The 22902-nt window shown below is 43.9% G+C and overlaps 1 protein-coding gene across 1 annotated transcript in view; it reads right to left on the bottom strand.

Annotated features, from left to right (window-relative positions):
• ITGAV (integrin subunit alpha V) overlaps positions 1–18700 on the bottom strand; it is an 800372-nt gene extending 781672 nt beyond the window's left edge. Inside the window, exon 1 of the mRNA XM_069615781.1 lies at positions 18041–18700. Within this exon, the coding sequence (XP_069471882.1) occupies positions 18041–18222 (182 nt within the window). The 5' untranslated portion in view covers positions 18223–18700. The remainder of the gene's footprint in view (positions 1–18040) is intronic.
• Positions 18701–22902: the final 4202 nt, after the last annotated feature.

Raw genomic sequence — 22902 nt, 5'->3', positions numbered from 1 at the left:
ATCAACAACTTGTTGTAACACTGTTTGGTTTCTTTAAATATTTTAGCACCTTTCATTCGGTCCCATTAAGCACATCTGCTTATCAGCTTCATTGTCCTTTCTGCACCACCGTTTCAATAAATGTGCATATTTACAACTTTAAGTCTCTTTTTATTATCAGGCTTGATTTTTTTAAGACATGAGAAACCTTCCTTTCCACTTCATTCATTATATTTACTTAAATTTCCTTTCGGCACCCTTGTTCGCATGCCCCGGTGTCCCATCTGGCGGACTTATTGGCTTGCTGCAATGAGGATAGTCTCTCTCGCGGTAAACCACTGAGAGGATAAACTCCAAGGTAGACACGAGGGCAACTAGAGGTTAGTGGACCCCAAACTCATGGAAGGCCTAACACGTTCCCTTTCCCAAAAGGAACGCCAGCCCAGACAGAAATTTCAACTGCGGGTTATTACCGCCAAAACCAAGGGGCATCAAAACAACTCCTGGATTCCCTCATCAAAGCCTGGCTCGCAGGCCTGTTCTTAGTCAAATCCACATCACAATGACATCATAACCTGGACCATTCTCCAGCAAGCCTATCGAGCAAGTGGATTGGGTTCTGAGTGATAGTCCACCTGTGGTGGACCCTATAGCTGTTAGTTTATTAGTTCTCCCATGTCAGATGGGGGGCCTGGTTCATCCCCAAAAAATGCTACTTCTACAATGTTGCAGTGTGAGGGTCCGAACATTGGTTCTTGCCCCTCATTACCCATCCCTAGGGTTCTGTACTGTGATTGGTTAGAGCCGTTGCCCCCAGGCCAGGGACCCAAGTCGGTTCTCAGCTCGGTGTACCTTTTCAAGGTAATAAGAACAACTATGTGTCTGCATTGTATCGTGTGTACCATCACAGACTATAGGAGTGCTCCTTCTCGTCATGTAACTCTCTGCTTCTTCTGTAACAACTTTTTTGCAAGCCGTAGTCTGGCTGCACGAGGCTGCTCCGCTTTCCCAGCTGCTAGTTTTGGTTAATCATCAGCTTGGCCAGTCACGTGTCCAGAGACCGAATTTGGAGTTATGCCACTCTGAATTATGATTTATTTGCAATTATTGCAGCCAGTGTTACTGTAGTTCAGGGACTGGACTATCGCTTGAATCTTGGTGGCCTTGGCAGCAGGCCCAGTCTCACACCCTCGCTCCTCTGGGCAGCCTTAATTTGCTCCGTGTAGCTCCAGCAGAGGGTCTGTGGCCCGTTGTCATTTTCTTAAGCCATAACATGGTGCCTACATTGTCCTATTCTATAGTATCCATAGGTTAGTTCATGGCTCTGTCAGGTTCTCCAGGTGCTCCTGCAGTTCCATGGGAATATTTGCATATAAGCTTCTGCAAGCCTTTACCTGCTTCTTGCGGTTTATGGGTTGCTGTGGTCAAGCTTATGGCAAATTAATAAACGTGAAAACGGTACATGTCTTTGTCCTCTAACTTTTAGAACTGTATGCATGTGTTCATGTATTCGGGTGCGTGATCATGTCCCGTTGTGCAGATGGCACAAGTGCTACAGGTCTAACGCTGCTATGTCTCCAACAATGTTATGCATGGCTTCTTGGCGCTTAAGTCAAGACAGTCAATGGAGGGGTCTTTGGTTGTGTCTCGAGGTTCCCCCTCCATCTTGGGCAATGCTCTCACTGCCCCCGGGCTATAGGGTTAACTGAGTGGTTACCTCTCAACATACTTTTTTTTTTTAATTGCAATCTTTAGTTTATACAAACTTTTATCACAATGTTACTTCCATTACACTCATTAGTAAAAAGATTTCATTTGCCTTGTCAAATAATATAGTTCCCTAGGTACCACGCTCTCTAAGTTTCTTTCAAAATTGCATCCAAAAAGTCAACAGTTGCACAGGTTATCTTCGTGTTGTGACCTGATATCACGCGAGTCCACCATTCGTCAGTGTTTCCATTTAGTGGAAATAAAAATCCCGAATGACATGTCCTTTGGTCCACAATTGCGTTACATTTTATGATACAAATGAAGCAGCGATTCTGTCTTTTTTGCAATGTCTGATATTTTTAAGTTCAAGCTCTTTTCTTATCCATCGCATCTCTTTGGTCTTTAATGCATTTATCCGTAAACGCAAAAATTGGTCTCGATGATGGCAAGATGGACATTTTAGTAGGTACTTTGGTTGTACGTCTAATTTATTCGTTGTACTCCCAAGCGGGAGTGCACTACGTAGAGTCGCTCTTTTTTCTAGGTTTGAAATCCAACTCCATGTTTGGAGGCGTTTCTTTACCAATTGTGGATGTCTTTGGAGAGACTCTTTGTCTATGTCAGCGGCCACAAGGATTTGATCGATTTTGTTGGCATGTTTGATGTTCTCCCAGATTGGGATGTCTTAAAAATGTTATATGCAGGCTCTCCAGGATGTTCTCTCATTTTACATAGGGTTGCACATGCTTTCCAGACTGTTGTGCTATATAAAGAATTGATTGCCAGTTCATGGCGCAAAATCGTCATTGAAACATGACGTGGCAGTCTAAGCACTTTGCGCCAAAACATGCCTTCGAGTAGTTCCCAAAATTTGAAATTGAGGTTCCATGCTGATTCAGCCCCGAATGTTATTGCTGGCAGTACTTTATTCTGATAGAACACTAATATCGGTTGGAATGCAATTTCAGCCCTTGTAATGCATGGCCATTAAGAATTGATGTGCTGAAGACAATTCCAAGATAACGTATCGACCTAGTTATCTCGATTGGGTCTTCTGCGCCATCTAACATTTTTGTTTTTTGATCCTTTTAGAAGTCCCATCTGCATTATTTTGGTTTTACTATTATTTATTTCGAGATTATTCTTTGTCAAATAGAGGTTTAGTTTTGACAGCAATCGCTGTAGTCCTATTTGTGTCTGATCTACTAACACCAAATCGTCCTGCATATATGATGCAGTTAATTGGTTGGTCATTTATTTTCGGTGGAAAGCACTGGACATCTTTCAAGTCGGCTGGCAGATCGGAAATGAATAGCTTGAACAACAGGGCTGCCAACGGGCAACCCTGTTTTACTCCCTTTGAGGCCGGTATTGTGTCTGTCAAATCGCCATCGTGGTTCATCCAAATTCGGATGGTTGTTCTTTTATGCAATGATCCTATAGGGTTCAATATGTCTGAGGGACATTGCCAGGTTATTAGTTTCTGCCACAATAGCTTGCGATTTATATTGTCGAACGCTTGTCGCATGTCCACAAATGCAAGGAATAGGTTTTTGCCCCCTCTTCAGGTCTCCAATTTTAAAGGTTTTAGTAGCGATAAGTTGACTTCTGTCCCTACACCTTTTGTGAACCCCGTTTGTCGACAATCACCTATCCCAGCTTGTGTGGTCCATGTAGCTATTTTTTTTTGTAGAAATGAAAAAGATTTTGCCAATTGTGTCTAACAAAGCAATTGGGCGGTAGTTCCTGGATCATCCCGTCGCTCCTTTTTGTGAATTGGGATGACCACCGATGTTCACCAAGATGGTGGGAACACTTGCCCGAGTGATATTTTTTTGAGTAGAATGTCTATGAACCGAGCCCACATTTCAGGCTCTTGTTTAAGCATCACATTACTGATTTTGTCTGGGCCGGCTGCTCTTGAATTTTTTAGCTGCTTGATTGCTTTTTCAATGTCAGAGCGAGATTCAGCAACGTTCCAGGGTTTGATGTTATACTCCTGGGTTTCCGATTGCTCAGATTGAGTCATTGAATAGTTTGAAAAAGTAGCTTTCCCAAATGTTGGGAGCTACTTCGTTACTTAATATTTGGTTACTTTTTGTATTGCCAGAGTTTAGGATCGGCCATATTTCACGCGAGTTATGTTTTTGGAACAATTCTAATATTAGTTCCACACGTTCTTGATCTCTTAGAGTAACAAATGATTTGACCCAGTTTCTGTAACGTTGACATTGGTGTCGAATTTGTTCGCTGAGCGTGATGTTCTTTGCTTTTCGGTTCTTTATGTCTTGCAATAAAGACTTAGTTTTTTTCTAAGGCTAGCAGTCTACTGAATTTGTGTTGATGTTGATGGCCAGCGATTCCTTTTGCATTAGTTTTCACTAAAAATTTGTTTAACAAGGGGACGTTGTGTCTTGTGTGCTCCAAATGTGTCGGTCACGTTTCCAATCTGAGTCCCGCTTATCCGAAGTCGGTTTCCGCTTGCATTTGTAGTTACAGCATCAGCGTATCCATGACAATTTCAACGGATTGTGGTCACTGCTGTTTGATGATGACGTTTAGCTTGATCACCTTTTCAAATGTTTTGTGACGACCAGCGCTTTGTGGCACTGCTTTTGGTGCCATATTGGTTTGGAATGTCACCCTGCACGTGCCCATTGAACATGACAGTTGCGGCTACGCATTGCAGAGTGCCACAATTTAGCTTCAAACGACAGGTCTTCAAACGATATAGGCCTTTGGTTTTGAGTTCATTTTGAGCGTTTGTCTTTTGAATTGTATTTTCCTTCTGAGTTGTCGAATTTTCTTACTTCTTTTTGGGGTGTTAAGGCACTTGATTCGTTTATCTGTTCGCCTGAGTATGTTGATAAATCACATAGATCAGGTAGCGTGGCAGATCGTACAGACTCCTGGTCCTCAGACTCTACTCTCCGCCGTTTGTTTGAGTTTGTTTTGTGTTTTGTAGATAGGCCAATCAGTGTCTTATCATATCAATAGTGATTTTCACTTCTTGTGTTTCGGCAGTTATTCATCTTTGCATGTTCAAACAGTGGAGTATTAGTGGGCGTTGTCAAATATCTGATTAATGTCTTTGCATTCTGATGAGTTGACTTCTTTGTCTCCTTGTTAGGCTCTAACAGGTGCATCTCTCTTTTTATCTTTTTAAGTTTGCTGCTGTTGCTGTTTTTTCATTGGAATTCAGATTTCCAATTTTTGCTGGCCATGTGAAGATTCCAAAAGCGGAAAATTGATTAGTTTTCTCTCCTTTGCTTGCCCCAGAGATTTCTTGAGTTTTGTTTGAAGAGTGGTTCAGGAAGCCGTCATCAGTATCGCCTTTGGTTATCTCAAGTGACAAATTTGATGCAAGTTCATTTGTGTTCTTACACATTACTTTTTCCGTCATTTTTCTATGGCATATTTCGGTGTTTTCAGTTTTGTTGGTAGTTTTATTTGTCGGACTCGCTTTGATCTCACTTTGGTTTTTTTTAAAAATCTTTTAATTATTTTATTCAAACCAAACAACAAAACAACCAAACAAGCAGTGGAACATATGGTAATTCGATTAAGCACATTTAACAACATAAACACTGCACTCCCAGTCCCACCCCCCCCTTATGAGCCTGTTTGTTCTTCGCATTCAGTATCTGCCCTGTGTGTCAGGGTATTGCTGCCCTCAGATTCAGCTGGATCCGATACTACTCCGAACATTTCAGGTATCAATAGTTTCCATGCCATGAGAGAGCCCATTTCTTCATCCCCACTCATGTTACTAGCATCTTGCCACACTATTGTTTCAGCCTCCGTCCATTTTTGTAGGTCTTTCCACCAGACTTCCACTCGTGGTTTATGGCACTCCTTCCATCCCATGGCAATCCTTCGTTTCGCATACACATATGCCAAATCTTTCAATTTCCCCACATGTTTAAGTTTACACGCCCTGGGATACCCTTCCAGCAAACAGGCCCAGGCCGAGTCTATTATGAGCGTAACCCCCTTCCCCGCCAGCTTTTGTGCCACTTCGCCCCAGTAGCATTCAATTACCGGGCACGCCCAGAACATGTGTATCATGTCGGCATTCTCATCACACTTAGGGCATGCCTGGCGCCCAACATTTTGGAACTTCGATATCCTCAGAGGGGTCATGTATGCCCTGTGCGTTAAATATAGCTGTATTTGTTTGAACCTAGCGTTTCTTGACACCTTCTTATGATATCCCAAAGCGCGTTCCCACATCCCATCTTCCATCGGGGCTCCCATCTCTATTTCCCATTCTAATCTCAAATGCGCCAGGTCCTTCCCAACCTTAGTCATCAGCATCTCATACAATCTAGAGACCTCATGCCCACCCTCCGATATATCATAAATTGACCCAACCTCCGCCAAGATAGTTTCAGGCCACATACTTCTAATCTTCTGCACTATTCCATGATAAGTGACATATTGGCCTATGTATAATCCCACCTCTTCCCCAAGTCCTTCAAAATCCTTAATAGTCCCGCCTTGCCAAATGTCTCCCAACGTGAGTGCCACTGATTCCCAATAGGTCCTAATAATTACCCTCAGCTGCCTGTCTCCCTTTGCCAATGCGACCAACGGTATCTGCGGAACACACGGGAAAGGGTCCCCCATCATTCGGCAAGCTCGACGCCACATATTCCACCCCAGCAACATCATTCTAGGGCGCTCCCTCATTTCTGAGCTAGCCACCCAGATCATTTCCCGCAAGTAAAAGGGAGTAGTCCCTCCCAGACAACCTGTGTTCAGGGGTCTCTTCATCAGAGAGCCACTTAGCTACATATATCAGTTGCGCCGCTACATAGTAAGCCTCAAAATTAGGCAGTTTAATACCGCCTTTCTCGTAGAAGTGCTGCAGCTTCCATAATGCAACTTTATTCCGGGTACCATGCCACAAAAATTCCCTGCACATACTATTCAGCTTAACAAAAAACTTCTTAGATATCATGTATGGAATATTGTTAAAATAATGCAAAAGCCTAGGCAAGACCACCATTTTAAGCATAGCACTTCGGCCCATCATCGCTAAGGGCAACCTTTCCCAGAACCTCATGCATTTCCAGATTTTCCCAATGGCCATTTCAATATTGCGCTTATGTTCTTCCTCTGTCGTGTGATACACATCTATCCCAAGGTAGCTGAAAGAGCTCGCTGCCCACGGAATCTGCAACACCGGCAACCTTTCTACCGGAATTTCCACATAGCTACCCAGCGGGAATATGCTAGATTTCTGGGGATATAGTAACAAGTCATCTGCATACAAGGATATACGATAGGGTCATATTGTTGCCCGAGGGCTCCAGGGCTAAAATGTAAAGCATCGGGGACCAGGGGCACCCCTGCCTAGTGCCTCTGCCAAGCTGCCATCTCTCAGACACCACTGAACCCGTTCGAACTCTGGCCAACGGTTCATTGTATAGCATCTTAGCCCATTTAATATAACATGGCCCCATTCCATATCCTCCTAGGGCCGCCAACAACCACGGCCACTTAACAGAGTCGAACGCTTTAACAGCATCCAATGCCACAATCGCCATTTCGCCGTCGTTGCTGCAGCCCCATTCGACCACTCGATGAAGTCGTCTATGATTGTGAGTTATGCTCCTGCTCAGGACATAGCCCGTTTGATCTGGGTGAATTAACTTGCCGATTACTCTCCGCATTCTGTTTGCCAGGACAGCTGTCAATATCTTACTGTCCTGGTTCAGCATCGACAAGGGCCTGTAGGAGCCACAACTGTGTCCCGGTTTATTGGGCTTGGGGAGCGGTATTATCATCGCCTCCCTGAGTGACTCTGGCAACCGTCCCACCTCAAACGCCTCGTTGAGCATTTCTAGCATGGGGGGGGGGAGGGAGCACCTCCTCCCCATACACTTTATAAAATTCACTAGGGAACCCGTCTGCTCCTGGAGCCTTGCTAGTGGGTAACTGCCGTACAACCTCTTTCAGTTCCTCCAAAGTAATCGGTGCATCCAGCTCTTCTCTCTCCTTGTCACTTATTATGGGCAGGCCTATATCTTCTAGTACTTCATTTATCTCCTCCTGGCTGCTCCCCTCTCCATCCTCATATAACACCTTATATTATTCTGCAAATTCCCTATTTACACCTTCTTGGGTGTCTACCGTCTCGCCCTCTTCATTGGTTACAATCCAAATCGGGGATCTAGGGGTTTCGCTCTTGTACAACCACGCCAGAAGCTGACCCGTTTTATCTCTTCCTGCATGCTGCCTCTCTATATACTTTTTATAATTGAGGTTACAGAGCCTACCCCAGTATTCCATGCACTGCTGCTGCAATTTGAGTACTACATCCTTATCAGCCCCGCCCCCTTCTAACACTCTTTCCAGCTCGATCTCAGCTTTTTGTAGATCAGCTAGAACTCCACCCAGCAATCCCTTAGACTTCGCAATGGCGGCCCCCCGCATCACAACCTTAAAAGCCTCCCATAAAGTACCCACAGACTTTACACTACCAGTATTCACCTCGAAGTAGGCAATAATCTCCTCTCTTATGTCCTCTCTAAAGACTGGATCTTTAAGCGCTTCTGCCCGGAGGTGCCACATCAGTATCTGCGCCCTCGGGGGGCAATACTGCCACCCGAGGACCAGGGGCAAGTGATCCGAGAGGACTCTCGCTTTGTAATCTATATAGATACTCTACTCTCTGCGACTACGTCCGGAGTGGCAAAGATATAATCAAGCCTCGTATGCAGTTGATGCGGCGCCGAATAGTGCGAGTATTGCCTCTCATCAGGGTGTTTTACTCTCCACACGTCTAGCAAGCCAAAGTCCTCCAGCAGCGTCTGCAATGCTTTAGCCGCTGGGTTGGGCCTGTCCGTCCTATCATCCGACCTGTCCACCCTAGGATTCAGTACACAATTAAAATCCCCGCCCCAGATCATCGCACCACCCACACACACTGAGTTTGGTACACAACGTCCTAAAATATACCGTCGTGTTTTGGTTAGGGGCGTATGTATTCACAATGCATACTTCTTTGTTCTCTATCAGCCGCCTCAATATAACCAACCTCCCATCCGCTTCCACAACTTCCTTTGATCTCACTTTGGTTAACGTGGTTTGTTGTTGCCATTGCAATTGTAACCGCAGGGTATAAGCCAGCCGTTTTTGTATCGCCGGGCGCAGCTAAACGAGCCTCGCTGTTTGACAGATTCGACGAGTCCATGGGGATGGGGACAATGGAAACACTGGTTCCTTCTATGACGGAGCTGGCATTTCCATGTCTGCCTGCAGGCGGGTGGCGTTTCTTCCGCAAGGTCAGACCTGGTGGGAGTTTACAACTCCCACCTGCAGAACTCTGAATCAGCCGGTCCGAAAAACGACGGTGGCGGCGGATTTACCGCCACCATTGTTTCCAGACCGGCAGGGTCATAATGAGGCCCAATGTCTTATATTTTTGCAAAGTGACAAATTCTATAGTGACAGAGGGGCAATTCTTGAAACTGTCCATACATTTCAAAATCTGCAGGCGAATTCTAAAACTGGCAGAGAATTCCTGAAGTTTAGAATTATAAAACATCTGCCGTTTTATGCAGAAAATTCTGCCCAGGAAATGTGATAAGGGTGGACAACCTGACCCCACCATTCCCCTTTTAATTCTGTGAATTGTAGCTTTGCTTATCCTTGTTAGAGAAACCAGAATTAATTATTACAACACGTGGCTGTTTGACATGTGGTGTAAGATCGGCCCGTTGACCGAGCTCCGTTGGGGGCCCGAGGACCCAAATGCTCACCATTAGGTTGAATTGTGCAAGCCCAAAAAAAAAACCCGAAGCTCTTAGAAAAAAAGATGAACATCAGAATTAAGCATTACAAAGACAACACATGATTTAGTGGTATTCATGTCAAAACATTGGAGACACAAACTCTAAATATTGCAATCATTTTGTGGTGCATTTACAATAGTTATTAGTAGCTCTTAAAATATTTTTCAAATGAGTGGCAGACGGGTTAAATATTAAACTGTGTGCCTTTAAGGAGGTCTTCTGAAAACGTATGGGACATTTGAAAGAACTCTAAACTTTTCCTGGTGCTTGGGGTGGCTGCTTTTTTTGTCTTTCAACTCTTCTCATGTTACCAGGCGGTCTTTTTCTTACTGCCTTCTCATAAATTGGATGGTCCGAGTGTTGCAGCAATAAATATGTACACTTTGGTTCCTAGATTTTGCCGGATAAGAGCAGTCTATTTTTAAAATGCGCATAGCGGGAGAACATAAACCAAACTGTACTTTACATTTTCACTTTCTCGTGGTTCATACCATCATGTCCATGGCTTTGCCTTCTGGTACTTTAACAGGCTTTCCCCATCACTCATCCTTAAATTGAGATTTCAAAATTGTAGAACTTTATGGAAATTGTTTTAATGATGCAGGGAAACTAAGGATTGTTCCTACGTTTTTTTGTATTTTGTTGGGTTTGGAAATGAAGTGGAGGGTGGTGGGTTTCGTCTTTTATGGATGAAAGGTTTGTAATAAACCAACGCATAATAAAATAAAAAAAAACTAAAAAAGCAGCTCACACTCATTTTTAAATGGTCAGGTGTTGCTTCTGAGACATACAGCCATTCTATGTTTTTCAACTCACATTGCACCCATGCTGCAATTTTAAAACTGTTGATAATGGGAAATGCCTGCTATTTGAATACGTTACAATTCTATCTGTATCCCCATTTAAAGTAATTGAGAACGCAAATCAGTCGCCAAGACATCAGTTAAACGCAAATCGCCCTAAATCCCGGCTGAGATACAGTGGAATGCCTGCTATGCGCATACCCCAAACCGGAAAAAAAATAGACATGCGATTCATTTAATGGATTTTGCATGCGTTTTACTAAACAATGCATAGCAATGGCCTGCGTGTTGAAAGGGGGGGCACAATACGGTCTACAGTACAAAGACATTACAAGGTGGAGTGCAGTAGGGACCACTGCTTGGTATATGGCTTTGAAAGTTGGATTATGGGAGCGCACGGACAATGTGGCAGCATGGAACGCTCTTCTACTGGAGATGTTCCACCCATCAGAGGACAAACCCCTGTGATCATTGGATTGCTGGGTTATTCTTTCTGATCATGTATTTGTGTGGAATTATACCTGTATGCGATGCCCTCGATGATTCCTTCCACCCCACCTGCTCGAAATGGTTCTACTACTAGGATGGCCCTGAGATAAGGACGCACTATAGGCGTGAACTGTCCCCCAACTGACACTAGCCAAGGAATCTAGGATGCCCTGTTCTTATTTTTTCTAGGTTACCTTTTTGTTCATTATTATAAATTTGTATCTCATATGCTATGTAATCAATAGAGTTTCTGTTGATAAGATACAGACTGTATAATGTACTGAGATTGCATACACAAATAAACAGTTTAAATACAAATCTCTGCCCCTTTACTTAGAACCTGATATTCCCAACTTAAAAACTGTGTTTAGTTTTAGCGAGCAGCATATTTTACTGAAATAACATTGCATGCATCGAAAATCTCGTCAAAGCTTACAAATTTGATGTTCTTGTGGTTACGGGATACAAGAATTCTTAAGAGGAATTAAGAACAGGTGACCAAGTAACGTTTGGTGACCCAGTGGACAGACAAACATCAAAAAATTACATTAACATCAGATGTGTAGGCTTTGACGAGAATTTGGTTCCACTCAGAGAAGGGGCCGTGGAATAGCAGTTGGACATGTGGTCTTCTTTGAACTTTTGGCCAAGGGCGGTCACAATGTCTGTCTTGGGTTGATTAAGCTAGGTTGAAAAGTAGCACTGCCCTCCAAGACAAAGAATTTCCCGGAGAAAAAGAAATCTGCCATTTTGGCGAATTTGCATACCCAAAATGCCTTGCTTGTGTGGCTCGGAACTGGATGGGAACTTCCAGCGATGGCCGATAGGTGGTTTTGTGGAACGTATGACTTGGCTCAAATGGACCATCGCTCTTTCACATTTCAGGTGAATGGGGTTTTCACCCTTTTTAAACCCAACATATTTTTTGGGGTGTTTTGTAATGAAGGACTTAATGTGGACTCCGAATTCAGAGTATTTTTAGAAGTAATGTATCATTAAGACAGACATAACATGTTGATCGGAATTTGGGTCAAGCTTACTGCTCCCTGGTGCACATAAACACAGAGACTGGCATTACTGTTGAACAATCGCAGAATGAGTAGATCAAAAATTATTTGATGAATCAAAGTTAATATTTTCATTAGGTATTACACATAATTGCCCTGACTTGGATATACCTAAAGAAAAATACAACACACCATGTGGGATACTTTTAAATGTTATGTAGTAACCCATGTTGACAACTCAACACAGGTGTCCTGCAACAGTTTGCAATTATGTGACAACGGTCTCACCATCATGCAGAGAAGAGAAGTGGTTATACTACAACACATTTTTTTAATGCGATATATCACATTAGTTTACACTTACTAGCCACCGATACAGTAAGCCATCAATTTTTTATTCCTCAATTAGCGATTCTAAAATGGCTGCGATCGTTGTAAAATACATTCATATGTGGCGTGTACACCATTGATCCAGTGACTGGTCCCGCACGTTACAAAAGAGATGAGTTTAAGTCTGAACTGTGGATCAATTTACAATTAAAATGTTCATTATTCCCAGAAAATAGAAACATAAAATGTGGCAAAATGTAACTGATGCTAACCAAATAAAACTAGAATCGTCTTTTTCGGGTAACTATAGGGACAGGACACCTGATAAGAATTAATGACATCAGTATAAATTGTCTTGGTACATATAAATCTAGAGTATGGTGAACTAAACAAAATAGTGGGTCGATTTCGGTAAGCGAACAATAAATATCAAACTCCTCTGTGACAAGTTTTAGCAATAAAGCCATCAACAGCAACAGGAAACCTTCCAAGACGGAAACCTCATGATTCCCGCTGTAGTGGTGGTGGACTGATGACACTTCCAGTTTTTGCAGGCAAAAGGGTTAGGACGATTATTTACACCGAGTGCCGCCACTGAAACCACTGTATTTGGGACATTGAGGGACAGCGCATCGCTTCTGCAACGCTCCAGATAATTTGCAATGATTATTTTCCCAAGCAACTCGACTAAGGGGCTGATTTTAGGGCTCACTTATTCAGAGAATGAATTTATTTTTCAGTCACCACACTTTTTAAAAGAAGAATTAAAAAACGAATGGTTTTGCAAAGACATGCATGGACAATTCAGTCAGGTGATGCATTATTGTTGCATTTAATTTGCAAACTGTACTTTTTCAACTATGAAATCTTAAAAATGGGCTCAGCACAAGGTTTGCCCTTCACATCAGAATAAAAGCTTTGGAAAGCACCCGACTTGGCCCGTTGCATGCGTTGGTCCCAAACAGAAAAGTCGTGACAGTAAAAACAAAAGGGGATTGTGTGGATCTTCCATTAAAAAAATAGGAACTGACTGTTCTTGAATATAGCACACTCTCAAACAAAACAGGATATCATCAACAAATTAGGGAGTCATTGGACATTGCAATACAAAAACCCATAAATTTGACACAAAGGAGTAACTCAGCACACTGATTGCTGATTTCAATGTTCATCCCCAGATTACCATTTCATGATTGTACCGAGTTGGGAAGAATAAACAAATATTGGATGGTGGACTGGTAATGCACTGAACTCAACCGATTTCATAGTGGGTCAGACCTCATGGAGAGAGAAAAAAAAAATCACTCCTTTTTGGGCGAATACAATTGTTGCCTACGATAAGTGCTTTGCTATGGAAAGAGGTGCCTATTATATATCTGGGCCAGTTGGTGGACAAGACGGAACGTGTCAATTTGTGAAAAGAGTTTGGAATCTCTCCAAAATGTTACTTGAAATATTACAGCGTTCTGGATTTATTTGCACCTCTATCATTTCATAGAATCAAAATATATGGGTAGAGATATTGTGGGCATGATTGACAGGAGGTGTACGCCTTGGGTATGTGCTTTCTTGAAAGGGACAGGGAGTGCATTTGCTTATCTGTATTCAATGGCTATACAGATGGTCGTTATTAGACTATCGAACTAGAGAAAGCGATGTAGAGAATAGGGACTTCCACATTAGAGGGATCAAACTTCAGACAGACGCGTAACCCTTAATATTGTGTGCACTGTTTGAGATGGGCTTCCTCCAATAAGTATTAAAATTGTGCAATAATTAACAAATGTAAATAATATCTTCTTAGAATTTCTCCATTTTCACTATAAGCAAGGATAACCCTCAGAATTTGCCACAGCAGAGCTGTAGACAAAAATGGCAGCCAATGTTTAGTGTACGGTACTCGCACAGCAAAACGGATGGCCCGGTAGCGTACAAAGCCAGGCGATCTTCCAGTGCAGAGGTTAAGGGTTTACACAGAGAAAAAGGACACTGAAGAAAAAAAAAATATCACACACCCAAGAAGGTTATGGTGGGTTAAAAAGTTTTGAAAAAACCCACTCACCTGAAATGTGAAAGTAGGAATGCCTTGCTTTTGTGGCTGAGAACTGGAGGTGAACTTCAACAGCGCCACCAAGTAGCCATCGCTGGAAGGTGTGATTTGCTCAAATGGACTTCCCTAAATATAGGAGTTACTGTGAAGAAGCCAGAGGAGTGTGGCGAAATGCATCAGTCAGCCTCTCTGGCACCCATGATCATTTTTTGGGAAGCTTTTTTAAACTGCATATAGCGCAATAAAGCTGATATTTTCTACGATTCATTAGCAGTTTATGAGTTGGTTTTCTCTATCATATTTCTCTGCATTTTGCCGTGAATTATTTGGAATCCGAATTGAAGGTAGTGCAGCTCAAAAGGAATGGGAGGTTTCACCGCCTTTCGATTTGTGTGTGTATATATATTATATATATATATATATATATATATATATATATATATATATATATATATATATATATATATATATATATATTTTACACACACACAAATTCACTAGCGGGGTCTCCTTGTAGTTGCAGAACTTTTCAGTGTTGTTGCAACACCTTAGTCAAAGAGGCCAAAACAGTTACACAAAAAGAGAGGAAGCAGTCTATGGCTGTAGGAGCCACAAGGCCACAACACGATCTCAGGCTGTTAAACTAAAGAGTTTGGGTGTGTTGCAGCTGCTCAGGTTCAGGGGGTGGGAGGGGGGGGGCTGTAGCACAAGATAATCTTCTAGACCCTCTGGCACCACATCGGACGTTCTGCAACACCAAATGTTGCTTTTGGGTACAGGAAGTCGGTCTTCTCTAAGAAAGCAGCCAAAGTGGGGATGCTCCCCTTGACGCTTGTGTGCCACCGTTTCGCACTGCACTGTGCAAATGAAGTGAACTGAGCAATGCTGCCCTGATAGCACTTCCCCCTTCCCTCCCTCTGGCACTTCCCCTCTTGCTCCCCCCAGCATGAGCTGAATGACACAAGCCCTAGTAAGATCGTGTGTAGGTGGCATTTACAATGCATTCCTTTGCTGGGGCAAAACGCAGGCAGACTGCAGGGGAATGGGGTGACAGAATCATAGTTTTCAATCCACCCCCTCTACGCTATACAAAGGGCTGAAAATGACGTGTGACAAAAGAAAGGCCTAAAAGCCTAACCCAAGGCTTTTAGGCCTTTCATTTACATTACGCCCCGATCCAGCAGAACCTCGATGAAAAGTTCCCAATGCAAAGAACCCCCATGGCAGCCAAATAGTCTTTCATATGGCTTTACTGTAGCTCCGCTGACAGACAAAAAAACAGCGATCGCCTAGCTCAAAGAAGTTTCCCCATTCAACTCATCCACATACAAGGGTCATGCAGCCTTTGTGTGTTCACTGGCCGCTGGAATAATCGTTAAGCTGCGAAATCCCCTGGCGCCTTTCCTGAAGAGCTTTTTTCTAACACTTCTTACTACAGTTGGCCTTTGTCACTTGGCTAGGTTGGGGAGTCCCCTGGCGAAAGCATGCCTTTCTTTCCTTAGCTACAGCCTAAGATTATGAAAATAGAGGCGGGGGGTGGGGGGGGGGGTGAATAGAAATCAACGCAAGCCGACTGTGCAAAGGGGCATGGCATTCACAAGGAGGCCAGGACGGTTAAACACTGAAACCTCTTTAATAAGAAGTGGTGCCACCCTCAGCCCATTGCAAGCATCCGACTTCCTGTCTGGACTAAAAGCATTTGTACACTTTGTACACCTCAGGATTGCCGTGTAAAAGCGTTACAGGAGCTCATCAATGCTAAACAAAACGCTCCCACCGATAGCAGGGCTAGAATTTCATCAATCAAAATTACAGTAAAAAGCTGGGAGGACCGCCGTGGTAGCGTTTGGCTCACCAGCCCCAAAAGGCAAGCGAACTTGGATGTAAAACTGATACAGCATGGGTGATATGATGCCAGTGGGCCCAAGATTCAGCGAGGTTGGCTGCATGGTCGCATTTCCCTCATTCCACCCCGCTGGAATCTGCTCATCAGGGAGCAGCACTGGAAAGGGGAGATGTAACCTTCTAGGTTGTACCCTGTTCTTTCGCCATTAGATCAGAGATGGGACTTCCGGTTATCCTCTTTAGACGCAGCACAAAATGCCTGGTGGACCCATAGGATCCGAGTTCCCAAAGCATCTAAGGATCTACGACTGAAACAATTGGATTTTGATAATGGTCTCCCCTTGGGATTATGGGCAGCCGCTTATTTACTCATCGAAATAGGGTATTTCTAATTTATTGTACCAGGGACTTGCAACGCCTTTACATTATGCCTGGCAGAGGTTCTACACAAGATAAACTATCGCCTTTGAAGGAGTTGCTGCCTCAGAAGAGGCAAATATACATTTTGGTCTCTGGCTCCTAAAGAAATTCCATATGTGCAAGAGGAAAAGAAAGTTGCAACTATGTATCGAGCAGGGCTTAATTTCTGAGAACCGCGTCGTACCCGGTTGAGGGTGCTGCGATTTAAACAAGGATGGTTCAGGAGTTATGCCAAAGTCATCTCCAACATTTCCTGAAGGACTCCTACCATAACTTTGAAAACACTCCAATGGAAAGTCCTTTTTATTCCTTACTAGAATTTCAAGTTTACAATATGGTTGCGTTTCAGCCTTCACCACTTTCCATCAAGGTCTATAAGCGTTCCCTAAAAATGGATAGATTCAGAGGTCAACTGAGCATATACTAATGGCAACATGAATGAGTACCATTTATAAAGAGCGTTCGCATCTTTGCGTTGTTCCCTATATTCCATTATATAGTCTTATTGACTGAGGGAGGGTTCATTATAGTGGTATAATGACCTGCCACCAGGTTATGGCCCGAGGCAAAGCCAAGGGCGTTTGTTGGGGAAGGGTCAGTATCTCAAGAGTAAATGACTCCTCTCAGGGTCTGTAGGGATATTAGCACATCGTGGTAAGGGCAATGCATGTTTGGAGTTTCAGTGCTTAGTTATAAAAAATAAATAGTAACTAAAGCAAACAGGTTTCGTAAATTAAATGTGGTTATATTAAAATAACATGGTTGTCTTCATAAATTAAGACTTTTCATTGCAAACGTGGTTGAACTGGAAACGTTTTAATACTAAAGTGCATTAGATGCAACAAAAGTAAATTAATTCTCATTAAAAAAGAGAAAGCATTTCCCCATGCGTCGTTAGCCTTCCCTTTGTTGTGTTAACTTGAATGTTGCATTGAAATAACCTCCCAGAGAGGGAGTGTATGTGTCAACAATATCTTGACCCAACGTTGCATTGTTGTTTCACGGTCTGCTTTGGGAAGTGAGAATGCAGTCAATACCAGATGTTATGGACTGCTCTCTTAACATTCCGATTGGCTGAGACGAGGTCAATAATGAACTCCGTGTGCTCACACGAGATTACTACTACAGAGCTGGACAAAACACACCGAGAACGTGTTCTATTTACACAGTGGCAGGGTTCCCCATTCTTCCCTGGGGCTCTGCACTCAGTGTTATGAATGACAACCATAAACGATTCATCTTTTGACGCCCTCTGCACCCGGTCCCCAAGAGCACTGTGTGACAATTTCGTAATGCATTTCAGGTATTCAAAAGATACGGTTTGTTTTCAGGCGTTTCCCTCGGTTCTTTACAGGTTTCGCCATCACAAGCATTAGGACTCGGTCTCCAACTTTCTCCTAAGCAGGCCGCGGTGAGCTGGACTCCCGGGCTGGCGAATCCCGAAGTTACTTTCTATCAGACGACGAAAACCAGACCCCAGGGCCATGCACGTAACATAGTTACAGATCCATGGACAGAAAGTACTGTGCTACATGTGACGCACCCAAATAACCCCTTCTGGGAGCCACAGACAAGCACAGGGGGAATAAAAAAATAAATACTCACGAGCTAGAATCGGGTACATAGAAATCCACGGCGAACCCGAAGTAACTGCCCTGTGTGCCGGTGTACACCATGGGGCGGTCCACGGCCAGGTTGAAAGCTGTGCTGGGGCACAGCAGGGGCAGCAAGAGGGCGAGCCATGCCCAGGGAGATGGGTGGCGAGCAGGGGTGCGGCTCCGAGCCATCCTGTCCGAGCTCTCACAGAGAGCAGCGCCCGGGGTACACCCAAACTCCTCCGGACGTCACGGACAGCTGCTTCCACCGCCGCAGAGGGGCACAAGTTATCGCCTGACCCCCCGAGCGTCCAGGAAAGTTTGCAGCAGCTATGGAAAGTTCCACAAACTGCCTCGGGTTAGTGTGGAGGAAAGCAATTATCCGAGTTCAGGAGAACCCCTCAATTCCACATTCGGCGTCTCTGGAAATGTGCACGATGCATCTATCGCTGCCGCTCGGGGTGTCCCGTACTGTCTGCAACTCGCTGTATATTCCCCGTTCATCAAATATCCGCAAAACCAGATGATAAACTGGGCTGGGCGTGCTAGGTCCGCGAACTGTGGCCACGCCTCGCTCTCTGATTCAGGATGCACCACACCCCGGTCCTCCCTCTCCCCAAAGTCCCTATCTCTCGACACTTTATCGCGGAATGCCTTAGTGGCCGGAAGTGCCGGGCGCTGTAAAGTCATTTCTGATTGGCTCAAAAGAGCATGTCTGGTTGGATGTGCACTATAATTCGCTCTCGCAGTTTTCCATTGGATTACTGCAGCTGGAGAATAATTGGGAAGAGTTAAGAGCCTTGAACAAGCAGAAACCCCCCCTCGGGCTGAGCTGCTGCAAGCGCTGCTTAAACATGTTGCGCGGCCCATGAATGGTAATTTATTTTCTCTACACGTTTCTGGGTTGTTCTAGTCTGTAGGCAGGGCTTCTGCGGGCGATTGGGAAACACTGCAACCGATAAAGACCTCGAGGGTTTGGCTGCGCCAGATGCTTTCACACTGTCTGAATTTATACAAGTTTGAAAACTTAATCTGAAGTGGTTTGCAGTGCGAATTCCCGAGTGCACTATACAATCTTAAATACTCGGCACGTACGCCTCCCCATAACACCATAGATAATATTGTTACTGTTCTCATTGCTCCAAAGAACACATTCAAAATACCAGGCTTAAACGCATCACTTGTGTTTACACTTCATGCCAGATTCCTCACACTCCCAAGCGCAGCGACTCCAATTTGATGGTACTAGGATTACTGGCCTGAAGGAACAAGAGTGGTGTCCCTTGTGAGGAAAACTCTGTACAGGGAATGGTGTCAAATGATTGTCGGACTTTTCATTCATGAGGCTGTAGAATCCCTCATTGTCTTCAGCCTCGTAGAAGTCGAGGTTTTGGTCAGATGTAGTTCTGGTGCCAGCCTTCTTCAGGCCAAGACATAGCACAGGGTTTGCTATGCAATCCGCAGGAGTGGTGTCTGACATGTTGCTCAGGCTGCCTGCATCATGATCCAAAAGACTGAAAAACATGCATTGATGCAGACATTTGTGGTGTGTGTGAGAGATATAGCCTGAGAAAGCGCAGTGTGGGACAAGGCGCAAGGAGCTAAATGACAGCTCCCCAGAGCACTGAGTATACGAGTTAGTAAATTAGTGATGCGGGAGAGGGGCGCAAAGACAGCTGGAGGGAAGGAGGGCCTGGTTGAGACCAGACATATGCATGATGACTGCAAGAAATGCTTAAAGAGACCGGCACTGTCAGGACAGAATCAGAGAACAATCGTTGACAGAAATACAAGAGTCAATAGGCCGGAGACATTGTCAAGTGGAACCGGGTTCCTGTTGTCGAGGATCACACACAGATAGTTCAAGATTCAACGTTGCCAGGAGTACTTGGATATTGTCAACACAGGAAGCAAAAGTTATAAGAAGGAGGGAAGACAAGGGCAAGCCTTGGATGAGGAGAAAAGGAATTCACCCTAGTTGCTCGAAGCAGAACACAGTACCTTATTCAATGAAGAAGCTGGTGCCACGGCAGTTGTTCCTGGTAGTTTCCTGCAGGCCCACGGTTCCTGGTGCTTCGGTCGTGGTGACGAGAAGGACGACGTCTGGAGGGGTCTGCACTACTCAGGGATGAAGCCAGCAGCAGGGATGGTGAATAAAAGGTGCGCTCCTTAAAAACAGGAGAGGCTCTTCAGATGGCTATCCGGACCACTACAGCAGGGTGCAGCAATTTCGACCATGAAGAGGATCCTCCGGCTGTGGAAGATGAGCTGGTTGACCCTGTCTTGATATGGGCAAAATCTTCCTCGGGGCCAGCCCTTTGAGAGCAAAAAATACCCAATTCAGCCCAAAATACAGGTTCTATTGTGCTGAGCAGTGAACTCATGCTAGTGACAAATTACACCTTCAATCAGTTTTAGTATTTATTCTAAACAGTGAATTTCATATACATTTTGGGATTCAAGTTAGAGAAGATTACAAAGCACAAAACTTAGAGAAATGCAAAATATAGAGAAATATAGAACTTAGAAAAACATAGAGAAACATAGAGAAACACAGTCTTACGCCCCTTCAATCAGCACTGGGAGACCCTGGCCCTCATAAGCTAGCTGTAACAAGCCCCGCTCAGAGGACAGCGCTGCTGGGTGCCGTCAGAGCTCCAATTCCGGGCACTTGATCTTGCTCGAACCAAGTCCACAGGACGATCTCCCACCTGAGTCATGTGAGCATGCATATTTTATAATCTCGTGCTGTCCGTCCATGACGCACAGTTCCAGAACTTTCCCTGTGCAAAATATAGGCTGGCTCATGGAAAAAACCCAACTCTGTTAATTTCCACTGTGCTCCTTCTTCTGAGCCCCTCCCTGGAGCCCATCTGCGCGAAAGCTCAGGAATGTCTTATCAGTGCCTTCCCAGAGAAAGGGAGATTAGAGAGGCAGAATATTCTAAGGGAAGCCGAGATGTATTAACCCTATTAGAGCAAGCTCTAAAAGACATGCACTCATAGTTTAGTGTTCATAGCGCTTAAGACTGGCTATCTAAGCGCTATATAGGTGCCATAATGTTCCAAACAGTCCAATATTGTCTATTAGCTACAGAGCTCGGGGCCCTCACCCTGCCTGCATAATGTGACCTATCACTCCTACTAGGCCTGCATATTCCTTGTAGCTCACTACTGCATAATGGAAGTGCTACAACAGACTACTGTCAGCATTTTTGGCACATACTTTGAATACACTATTGGCTTTCAGCGGCTAATGCTGTCATCTAAAGCCCTGATTGGCAAGGTTGCAATTTTGTGTATCACTACATTCCACCCCTATTCAAAGTGTGTGCGACAATGCTGACTAATACCCATCAATATAGTATTTAGTGCAGTGATAAAGACCTTGGGGCTTTGCAAGAGGTTTAAGCAAACTATCTTCTAGCGGTTAGTCAGCGTGGCATGCAAGGTAAAACACTACCTAAACAAAAATGTACACAAAGTGAACAGTGACATATACCCTTGCCAAAACCTGGCCTACACAAAAATACCTGCACAAAGTGAACATGAACATTTACTCTAGCCAAAACCTGGCCTACACAACAATACCTAAATAATTATTGTATAACTGATTGTCAGTTAAAAAGCAGCATGCAGTTAGAATGTCAAGGCAATCCAGTGTAGTCTAATCTACAATGCACTATTGCATTTATGTATGGTTACCAATTCTAAAACCTGGCAGCCTTTCACTCTAAGGGCCTACCCTCCCCCTCGTCCCAGGGCATTCAAACGTGACTATGGGCTGTGTGATTAGACACTTCCCCATATATGTGGAACCCAACCAGAAACCATCTAATTTCGTGAACAAGGTGAACCCATGGGCACCAGGTTATCTAAATAAAAACAATTCTACTAATTTACATCAAGCATGGCATGTGTTATTCATGCAATCCAAAGCAAGCAATTTGATCCATATGTATGCTGGTAACTGTAGCTCTGTGTGCCAGTGTGTGGAGGATGGTCGCCCCCACCCAGTAAAAAGCCAACACCTGCTGATTAAACAATGTTTACCATAAAATGCATCGTGTGTATTTAGCAGTCTTGTTGACCTGCCCTATGGCAGAAAAAATGTCTTCATACCTAAAATTCTGCCATCTCCAGTGGTTGCCAATACTTGTAGCAGTGTTGGGCGTATCAATGGGCCCCACTAGGCCAGAAGTTTTATAGCAGAGCTGGCATCAGAACCCATAGTGGCTAGCTTATTGTGCACAGTTTCTATGTCACAAGCATATAAAGCTCCTGTTACTCCCCGCTGCTCCTGCAATTAATGAATCTAGCTCCCTAGCTACGCGCACTCTAGTGATGGGCCATAGAAATGGACTCCATTTGTAGCAGCTTGGTAGTACTAAGGAAACATTGCCTCATGATAAATCTGTCTAAGTGTATCACTGTAATAATAGAGGTGTGCATTACCAGCCTACAATTTAAATGTTGCCTTACTACTGGAAAATCTAACATGTTCACAGTATCTACCTATTGTGACTTGGAGAATACCCTTCTTCAAGTGGGATATCTACCATATACAATATTAGTTTTAGCTACAAACACCACACTACCATCCGGCAGTGGCTGTTTCATCACACCATTGTGTAAAATGCATTTAGTCAAATTATAGTCCATAAAATCTTGGCGAGAGCACTCGCTGCATTTCTTGGTCAGAAAAAACATCACATTAAACAAATTAAACAAATCATTGTATCCATTCACTGAAACATTTGGGCCTAGTATTTCATAGACACCAGTCATACGAGTCAGTGACAAAATATGTCTGACAATGTGCCAGGCCAGTACACTAGCAATTCCATGTGGATACTCATTTGTAGCGCTTTTC

This window comes from Ambystoma mexicanum, chromosome 9 (assembly GCF_040938575.1).
Source record: "Ambystoma mexicanum isolate Mex_15411 chromosome 9, UKY_AmexF1_1, whole genome shotgun sequence".
Lineage (NCBI taxonomy): Eukaryota > Metazoa > Chordata > Amphibia > Caudata > Ambystomatidae > Ambystoma > Ambystoma mexicanum.
The sequence above is the reverse complement of the archived record's forward strand: the minus strand, read 5'-3'. Positions and strand labels throughout refer to the sequence as shown.